Below are 10,867 nucleotides of genomic sequence, written 5' to 3' on the forward strand. Positions count from 1 at the left end.
TCCGAGGCCAACCCTGCACTTGTTCAATGACGTTATATGTATTTTTACTACGAAATACAGTATGGTGAGTTTCATTTGCCTTTTTAACCTTTATATTTTTGGGCTGAGAATACATGCGCAATTTTTTATAAATGTTTTACGAAATAGACACAAGTAATTGAAACTACATTATATGGGTGAATGATCGAAGCCGAATATGCCCCTTTTGCTTGGTAACCTAAGAATTAGTAAACCGATGTACTAATTGACACGAATCCTAAAGATAGATCTATTGGGCCTAACGAACCCATCCAAAGTACCGGATGCTTTAGTACTTCGAATTTGTTTTTATCATGTCCGAAGGATTTCCCGGAATGATAGGGGATATTCTTATATGCATCTTGTTAATGTCGGTTACCAGGTGTTCACCATATGAATGATTTTTGTCTCTATGCATGGGACGTATATTTATGAGAACTGGAAATGAAATTCTTGTGGTCTATTAAAATAATAGAAATGAATGTTTATGATAAACTAATGAACTCACCAACCTTTTGGTTGACACTTTAAAGCATGTTTATTCTCAGGTGTTAAAGAAATCTTCCGCTGTGCATTTGCTCATTTTAGAGATATTACTTGGAGTAATTCATGGCATATTTTGAAAGACGTTGCATTCGAGTCGTTGAAATTCATCAAGATTATTATTAAGTCAATTATAGTTGGATGTATTATGAAATGGTATGCATGCCGTCAACTTTCGCTGTAAAGAAAGTTTGTCTTTTAGAAACGAATGCAATGTTTGTAAAATGTATCATATAGAGGTCAAATACCTCGCGATGTAATCAACTATTGTGAATCGTTTATAATGTATATGAACGGGTTCTTTCATTAGAGTACGGTGGTCCGTGGGATATACATCTACCTTTGATTGAGTTTGCCTACAACAATACTTACCATTCGAGTATTAGCATGCCGCCTTATGAGATGTCGTATGGTCGCAAATGTAGAAGGCCGACTTATTGGTTAGAAGCCGGAGAGAAACAGTTTGCAGGTCCAGAATTAGTTCAGATAACAGCAGACAAGGTAGAGATAGCACGTAAAAAGTTGAAAGCGGCACGTGATAGACAGAAAATGTATGTCGATCCACGTAGGCATCCGGTAAACTTTGAAGTGGGAGATCGTGTTTACTTGAAAGTTTCACCGTGGAAGGGTGTTATCAGGTTTGGTAAGCGGGGAAAGTTAGCTCCGAGATACATTGGGCCGTTCAAGATTATTCAGAGAGTTAATGATCAGACGGTTGTATTAGAGCTCCCGACAGGGTTAGCAGGAATTCATAACACTTTCAATGTGTGCTACCTTAGGAAGTGTAAGGTTGATGATGAGACGCAACTGGTTCCGTTAAGTGATTTGAGGGTGGACTTGAATCAAAAGTTAGTTGAAGAACCGGTAGGAATTGTCGATAGAAAGGTGACTAAGCTGAGAAAGAAGGAGATCCATATGGTGCTTGTTGAGTGGAAGCTTAGATTAGGATCGAACCTTACGTGGGAGACCGAAGAGCTGATGAAGGCTCGTTATCCACATCTGTTTGACCTTGACCAGATTCTGAGGACGGAATCTCTTTAAGGGGGTAGATTTGTAACATCCTCAGATCGAGCCTAGAAGTAAGATGACTATCGTGCCCTTAGGCATATTTGTGCGATTATTTATGCCTTTATTTTATTTATATGTGTGATGTGTACGAGGTGTAGTACGAAATAGATATTATTTTATTACGAAATACTATTAAATACGATACAATTTACACAAGTTATTTATTTATTTATAGAATGGAAATACCTAAACCTTGCTACAACACTTATAGGCAGTGTACATAATCGTAGAGTAGTGTACTTTTTAGTAAGTCCGGTTCATTCCACATGGATCTGCTGAGTTTAACGCTATATTTTTATTAACTATATTTGTATAAATATATATATAAGTAGTATTATTATTATTATTATTACAAAAGGGGGGTTTTACTTTTTAATGACCGGTTTGTCGCTTTTCCGTCTTAAATCACAATTAAAACCTAATGTAAAATATTAAATATAACTTAATTTAAAGCGTAAAGTAAATGACGATAATTAAAAGTGCGATAATTTTAAGTACGATAAATAAAATGACAATAAATAAAATGACGGTAAATAAAAGTACGATGAGATATAAATTAAAGGAATTATGCTTATTTAAACTTCCGTAATTATGATGTTTGAAGTGTTGATTTTAATTTATTACCATGGGTTAATTGTCCTTTGTCCTGGATTATTCGATATGTCAATCTGGTTTTGTCCATAATAGTCCATCGGTCATAATTATAAAGTGCGAGAGTCTTCGCCAAATTAACCTTATACCCGAAGTTAAATATTCCAACTAATTGGGGATTTAAACCGTAACAAGGTCTTAATACTTTGTTTAATGAATACACCAGGTTATCGACTGCGTGTAATCCAAGGTTTTAATACTTTGTTAACAATTACACCAATTACCCTTGAATGTAATCCACCCCTGTTTTAACGAGTCCAGTAACTATTAATTCATCCCCGTGTCCAGTTAAATGAACAATTATTGGTATTTATAAATATCCCGGCAACTGTACCCAGTCAAGCGTATGTGGTTAAATATAAATACGTCAAATTATAAATCCCTATATTAAATCAACGAGATATCATTTAATTAATATAAAGCCCATTAATAGCCCATAGTCCAATTTCCACAAGTGTCGGTCTTTTGTCCAAACCCCAATTATGGTCTAAAGCCCGATAACCCCGTCTTTAATATTTAGTCCAACATCATGATTACTTCGGTTTAAATAAGCATAATAATAACTTAGCTATGAGACATTAATTTAAAAAGGTTGAACATAACTTACAATGAGTATTAATAGCGTAGCGTTACACGGATAAAGTTTCGACTTACAAAACCTTAAAACATTCGACATTATAACCTTATTATTATTAATTTAATATTAAAATTATAATTAAAATAAATATAAATATATTTGAGAGAGAGTGAATATCAGTTGATGAAGGTGTGTTTAACTCGTCCAATTCGTTCGCTATTTATAGCACTTGGCCTGGAATTTCTTCCCATGCGATCGCATGGATTTATAACTACCAATCCATGCGATTGCATGGCCTCCTGGGACAGCTCACTTCATCTTGTTTTCTAGCTTGCCGACGTTTTTATTTAATAATATAAATATAATATATATATATATATAATTTATAGAATTATTTATATATTATATTATACTCATGTGCATAGTTGACTTGTACTTTCAGTTCCGTTGAGTCGCGCGTTGATAGTTGGTTCATGTCCCGGTCCGGTTTTTCGAACGTCCTTTTGTACGATTTAATATCTTGTACTTTGCGTTTTGCGACTTGTACTCTTGTAATTTTTAGACGTTTCTCACCAATAATTTGAACCACTTGGATTGTACTTTGTACTTTTTAGCTTTTTGGTCATTTGCGTCTTCAAATCGTCGAATCTGTCTTTTGTCTTCACCTTTTATTATTTAAACAAATATCACTTGGAAATAGAACAATTGCAACTAAAAGCTTGTCTTTCTTGAAGGATAATGCTATGAAATATATATTCGTTTTTAGCATTATCAATGTGTAATATTATTTTATTATTTAGTTAAGACCAGTTTGTGACAACGGTCACAGAACAGGTTCGTTTATTTAATTTGGACTCCGTTAGGGCAGTCAAATTAAGTACGAAATATATTAGATAACTGGTAAATACCCGTGTGTCATGGGGTATTGTGTTTTAACATAATTAAGTGTATAGTGCAGCTCTTTTTCTCTCAATTCTCTATCTCTCTAGAATTTTCTCCTAAACACTCCGTACACTCTCATCTCATTCCCTCAAACCCTAGATTTCCAATTTGTGTTCTAGAGCTCAAATCATTTATATCATCTTGTTCCTTACGATTTACCGAGTCTTTTGAGGTAAGAATCATAGTGTATCAAGCTTTAATCTTTGTGAAATTGAGGTTTTTGTGTCAAGTTTGTTAAAAGTAAAAATTGGGTCAAAATGGTTGATTTTGATGTTGTTAGTGTCAAAATCTTGTGAGTTTGTGTTTATTGATGTTTAGTGTAGTCGATTTGGTCAGTTTTGAGGTAAGAAACGAGCTCTAGAGCAAGAAATGACGAATTTCAGGTTAAACTCGTAGCTGTGTTCATCTTCTTCATCAGATGAACACACTCGGCCGAGTGTCTCTTGACACTCGATCGGCATAGACGATCGACCGGTTGAGTGACACACTCGACCGAGTGTGTCTGAGTTCTGATCAGATGCTTTATTTTACTCAGTCGACCGAGTGAGAGGACACACGACCGTGTGTGTGTGGACACAATCGACCGACTGTGTGAGTCAGTCGGCCGAGTGTCTTTGTGGGCGGAATATTTTACTAAGTGTTGATGTCTAGCCGTTATGCTGCTCGCGTGACTTATAATAATCATGATGTAAATTCTGAAAATGCATAAGTGTTAGGTGGACTTTTAGTGGCGCTTTTTGTGACTGATTTCTGTACTGTGTTGTTTTATGCTAACGAACAGAAATTAACTTGATTTGCCTTATGTTCAGGTGATAAGGATAAGGAAGCCGCTCAGTGATAGATTATCTGAGTTAGTTGTTGGTATTCGGTGAGTGGGTCTATCTCCGGATAGAGTATTAAGTAGCTGAAATGCTACTTGTTCAGACTCTTTATATTATGTTTATGTTCAGTATGATTACCATGCGTAGTTAGATATTGCCATGCTAGTTAGAATGATTTCATGGTTGTTTATCTGTGATCTTATATGCGCACTGTTAGTTGGATACCAACCGAGGTGGCAAGGTTGAGAACCCATCGAGGTGGCAAGGTAGGGTTGATGTGAGGTCGATCGTGGTAGCCTGGTCGGGTCATGATGTTATTGATTATTCAGTATAGCATAGAAGGAAGCATGTGTTGCGTCTGGACGGTTATGCAGTGGAATCAGTAAAGCAGACTATCGGTAGACTATAGCTTGATCAACTAAGTCGTGTGCTCGTACATGCCGCCGATCCTCATATTGTCAGTTGTTGTATGCTAGTTCAGGATGTTAGCATAGTTGTGACCCCTTGCATGTTCAGTTGCTTATGCTTGGTCTATTAGATAGTATCCATTCACTTAGCAGTTGTGCTAATTCCCCCACATTTTCACCCCTTGCAGGTTCAGGTACTGCTGGTTAGGACGGGTGTTGCGGACGGGTTGAGACATGTTTGACTATGCGTTGACTCTGATGTTTTCTAATTTAATTATGTTTTCACGTAACACCGTTGTTGTATAAAGTTGGTTTGTAAACAATGTTATGTAAACATTAACTAAGGTTAATTTGGTAACTAAATATTTACTTCCGTTGTGTTTAAAAAAATAATAAAAATTCGGGCGTTACAACTTGGTATCAGAGCAAGGTTTAGCAGCAAGTACGTGCGCATATTTGTTCCTAAACCCTGAGTTAAGTCAAACATGTCCGTGGGATGGGAGCTAAGTGAATGTAAGATATTGTGCATGTGAGTGTTTAGGAAACTAACAGTTATCCACTAAGCTTTTGTGCGAGTGTTTTGTAGCACATATGGCAGATAACAGGGATGCGAACGCTACAAACCCGATCCACCCCAAAACGTTCAGTGCTCCAGATGTGGAGGATGAGGCGGTAGTTTATGAGGCTGATTATATGCATGAGCTTGAAAGTAAGCCTAAGGAAGCTCAGGATAAGATTAATGAGCTTGAGTTAGCTAGACATTCGGGTAATGAGGATACACCACTGGGTTTTGCTACTGCTCAAACGAATACCGTACCACAGATAAACCAGAACCAGTATCAATAATCCTTCCAGAATCAAGTCCCTCAATACATCACACCACCACAAATTAACTACCAGTACTCAAACCCAATGATGGTGAACCAAGTTCAGCCACCTATATATCAACAACCATTTCCACAACAGCAATTCCAACAACAATACCAGCCACCAAAGAGATGCACTTTTAAACAATCCAGAGATTTTGGACCGTCTCCATTTTCGGGAAGTCCTGACCCAACTGTGACTCTCAATTGGTTACGGGAGGTTGAAAAGGCATTTGAGGCTTGTCAGTGTAAGCCAGAACTAAAGGTGACTTATGCAAGCAGGTTATTGAAAGATAGAGCAATGGTGTGGTGGGATTCTGTGATAGCTAGTGTTCCACCAGAGCAAGTTAGAATGATCACCCGGGAGCAGTTTTACGCAAAAGTATGTGAGCAGTATTGCAATGTGTTTGACATGAACAGAATTAAGATGGAGTTCCTTGAAATGCGGATGACGCAGATGTCAATTGATGAAGTAATTGAGAAGTATATGGACAAGTTAAGGTTTATGCAACAGTGGGTGCCGGATGAACAATCTCGAATTCAGCATTTTGTGAACATGATCTTTCCAGAGTACAGGACCTTTGTGAGGTCAGCACCGACGTTGTCTCAATCTTTTGTAATGGCAAAGATGGTGGAAAGTGATGTAAGAGCAGCTAGAGGAATGATCTGGGGAAACATTGCACCGCAGGGTAATCAGGCTACCAGTTAATTCATTTCGAAGTCTAAGAAATTGTTTGGGTTTAGACAAAAGGGTAAGGGTAACCAAGGTGGTTCAGGTTCAGGTTCTAGAAAGAAAGAATGGTGTAAGGGATGTAAGTCTTCTCATAGTGGGCAGTGTTCAGAGGTGATGAGAAGGTGTTTAAGATGTGGTATGGTAGGTCATTAATATCAGGGGTGTTCCTTCATGGAGAATGTATGCTGGAGTTGTCATCAGCCGGGTCATCGCTCAGCAAGTTGTCAGGCATCTAAGGGATCAAGTTCCAGGGCAGGGTCAGGGGCGCGTTTGGCATCTTTCGGGGGTTCCACAGCCTCAAGTGGACAGAAGTGAAATAACCCGCCGACTGCAGAAGTCAGGACCTTTCAGATGACAGTTGAGGCCGCAACTAATAATGATGACATCATAACTGGTATGTTCTTGATCAACTCAATACAGGCTAGAGTATTGTTTGATTCGGGTGCAAATAGGACGTTTATGTCTATAGATTTATGTACTAAGTTAGGGTTACCTGCTACTGTGCTGCATGAACCTGTTAGAGTAGCGGTAGCTGATGTAAGACGGTTCTAGTTACAACGTATGTGTCTGGAGCTAGTATAGAAATTGATGGTAGACCGTTTGCTATGTCCTGTTTAGTGTTGCCTATCCCTAGTTTTGATGCAGTGTTAGGGATGAACTGGATGAGCCTACATAAGGCCCACATTAAGTGTGACAAGAAGATTGTGACCTTCCGTTTGACCGATGGAACCCCTATTGTGGCCTGAGGGGAACGAAGTGGGTTCAGTTTTCCATTGATTTCTATAATGAAGGCAAAGAAGTCACTTTCGAAGGGGTGTGAGTCTTTTATGGCTTATGTTATTGATGCTAAGATAGAGAAGAGATATGTTACTGATATTCCGGTGGTTTCGGAATTTCCTGATGTGTTTCCTGATGAATTACCGGGGTTGCCGCCGGTAAGAGAAGTAGAGTAAAAGATTGAGTTGGTTCCTGGAACAACTCCAGTAGCTAAGGCTCCTTATAGGCTAGCACCTTCTAAAATCAGAGAGATGATGTCTCAGATACAAGAATTGTTAGACAGAGGGTTTATAAGACTGAGTTCTTCGTCGTGGGGTGCACCGGTGTTGTTTGTAAAGAAGAAAGATGGTTCGTTAAGAATGTGTATAGATTATCGAGAATTGAATAAGAGAACGGTTAAGAATAAGTATCTGTTGCCTAGAATCAATGATCTGTTTGACCAGCTTCAGGGTGTGTCGTATTTTTCAAAAATAGATCTTAGATCCGGGTATCATCAGGTTTGGGTTGCATAATCAGATATACAAAAGACAGCGTTCAGAACTAGATATGGGCATTACGAGTTCTTGGTTATGCCATTTGGGTTAACAAATGCTCTGGCAGTCTTCATGGATCTAATGAACAGGGCTTGTAAACCATATTTAGATCAGTTTGTTATTGTGTTTATCGATGATATATTGCTATACTCAAAGACAGAGGCTGATCATGCGACACATCTTCGATTAGTGTTAGAGTTGTTAAAGAAAGAGAAGTTATACGCTAAGTTCTCGAAGTGTGAGTTTTGGCTTCGAGAGGTGCAGTTTCTAGGTCATGTTATCTGTGAGGCAGGTATTAAAGAAGATCCATCAAAAATAGAAGCGGTAATGAGTTGGAACTCGCCGAAGACACTGACAGAAGTTAAGAGTTTCTTGGGTCTTGCGGGTTATTATCGCCGATTTATAAAAGATTTTTCTAAAATAGCGGGTCCGTTAACCAAATTGACCAGAAAAGATGTAAGTTTCCGATGGGGTGATCAACAGGAACAGGACTTTCAGATTCTGAAACAGTTATTGTGTCAGGCTCCAGTGTTAGCATTACCAGAGGGTTCAGATGACTTCGTGGTTTATTGTGATGCGTCAATTGCCGGGTTGGGGTGTGTTCTGATGCAGAGAGATAAAGTTATCGCGTACGCTAAAGACACATGAACGTAACTATCCGGTTCATGATTTAGAAATGGATGCAGTAGTGTTTGCTTTGAAGTTATGGAGACACTACTTATACGGTACAAAGTGTGTAATATGTACAGATCATAAGAGTCTTCAGCATATTTTCACGCAGAAAGAACTGAATATGCGACAGAGACGGTGGATAGAGCTTATAAAAGACTATGATTGTGAAATAAAGTATCACCTGGGCAAAGCAAATGTTGTTGCCGATGCTTTAAGTCGTAAAAAGACCACGGAGACCGTAAAATTTATGAGAATCAAAATAGTTTCTGACCAAATTGAACAGATAAAACAGGTGCAAGCCCAAGCTTTATTGGAGGAGAATTTAAAGACTGAATTGATGACCAAAATAAAGGACCAATTGATTGACGATTCTCGTGGACTTAAGATGTTTAAGAACTGAATTTGGGTGCCTATGCTTGGAGATTTAAGGAAATTGATCTTAAATGAAGCACACAAATCGAGGTTAACTGTCCATCCGGGTAGTACTAAGATGTATAACGACTTAAAACCGATGTATTGGTGGCCAACGATGAAGAAATATGTTGCTCAATTGGTGGAAAAGTGTCATATTTGTGCACAGGTTAAGGCAGAACATCAGAAACCCTATGGTTCATTACAGCAGTTGAAAATTCCAGAGTGGAAATGGGATCATATTACGATGGATTTTGTATCCAAATTACCTAGATCTCAGAGAGGTAATGTATGATATGGGTAATTGTTGATCGACTGACGAAAAGTGCACATTTCTTAGCAACAAAAGAGACAGTTTCGTTGAGTATTTTGGCAGAATTGTACTTGAAAGAAATAGTTAATCGACATGGGGTTCCATTGTCTATCGTATCTGACAGGGATTCTAGATTTGTATCAAACTTCTAGAACAGTTTACAGAAAAGTTTGGGAACGAGGGTAAATCTGAGTACCGCGTATCATCCACAGACCGACGGTCAAAGTGAGCGTACTATACAGACACTAGAGGATATGCTTAGGTCTTGCGTATTCGAGTATGGTGGTCCGTGGGATATACATCTACCTTTGATTGAGTTTGCCTACAACAATACTTATAATGCGAGTATTGGCATGCCGCCTTATGAGATGTCGTATGGTCGCAAATGTAGAAGGCCGACTTGTTGGTTAGAAGCCAGAGAGAAACAGTTTGCAGGTCCAGAATTAGTTCAGATAACAGCAGACAAGGTAGCGATAGCACGTGAAAAGTTGAAAGTGGCACGTGATAGACAGAAAATGTATGCCGATCCACGTAGGCGTTCGGTAAACTTTGAAGTGGGAGATCGTGTTTGCTTGAAAGTTTCACCGTGGAAGGGTGTTATCAGGTTTGGTAAGCGGGGAAGGTTAGCTTCGAGATACATTAGGCCATTCAATATTATTCAGAGAGTTAATGATCAGACGGTTGTATTAGAGTTCCCGACAGAGTTAGCAGGAATTCATAACACTTTCAATGTGTGCTACCTTAGGAAGTGTAAGGTTGATGATGAGATGCAACTGGTTCCGTTAAGTGATTTGAGGGTGGACTTGAATCAAAAGTTAGTTGAAGAACTGGTAGGAATTTTCGATAGAAAAGTGACTAAGCTGAGAAAGAAGGAGATCCATATGGTGCTTGTTGAGTAGAAGCATAGTTTAGGATCGAACCTTACGTGGGAGACCGAAGAGCTGATGAAGGCTCGTTATCCACATATGTTTGACCTTGACCAGATTCTGAGCACGGAATCTCTTTAAGGGGGGTGGATTTGTAACATCCTTAGATCGGGCCTAGAAATAAGATGACTATTGTGCCCTTAGGCATATTTGTGCGATTATTTATGTCTTTATTTTATTTATATGTGTAATATTATTTTATTATTTAGTTAAGAATAGTTTGTGACAAGGGTCACAGAACAGGTTCGTTTATTTAATTTGGACTTCGTTAGGGCAGTCAAATTAAGTACGAAAGATATTAGATAACTGGTAAATACCCGTGTGTCGTGGGGTATTGTGTTTTAACACAATTAAGTGTATAGTGCAGCTCTTTTTCTCTCAATTCTCTATCTCTCTAGAATTTTCTCATAAACACTCCGTACACTCTCATCTCATTCCCTCAAACCCTAGATTTCCAATTTGTGTTCTAGAGCTCAAATCATTTATATCATCTTGTTCCTTACGATTTACTGAGTCTTTTGAGGTAAGAATCATTGTGTATCAAGCTTTAATCTTTGTTAAATTGAGGTTTTTGTGTCAAGTTTGTTAAAAGTGCAAATTGGGTCAAAA

The 10,867-nt window shown here is 38.3% G+C and overlaps 1 protein-coding gene across 1 annotated transcript; it reads left to right on the forward strand.

Annotated features, from left to right (window-relative positions):
* The first annotated feature begins 5,942 nt into the window (after positions 1 to 5,942).
* Positions 5,943 to 6,602, forward strand: LOC139849581 (uncharacterized). Its single transcript, XM_071839219.1, has one exon. It carries the CDS (start codon positions 5,943 to 5,945, stop codon positions 6,600 to 6,602), a length of 660 nt encoding a protein of 219 aa, XP_071695320.1.
* Positions 6,603 to 10,867: the final 4,265 nt, after the last annotated feature.

The sequence above is a fragment of the Rutidosis leptorrhynchoides genome, chromosome 5 (assembly GCF_046630445.1).
Source record: "Rutidosis leptorrhynchoides isolate AG116_Rl617_1_P2 chromosome 5, CSIRO_AGI_Rlap_v1, whole genome shotgun sequence".
Classification (NCBI taxonomy): domain Eukaryota; kingdom Viridiplantae; phylum Streptophyta; class Magnoliopsida; order Asterales; family Asteraceae; genus Rutidosis; species Rutidosis leptorrhynchoides.

What these genes read in the sequence shown, in the direction of transcription:
- LOC139849581 (XM_071839219.1), top strand. Translation starts at nt 5,943, where the DNA reads ATGGTGAACCAAGTTCAGCCACCTATATATCAACAACCATTTCCACAA.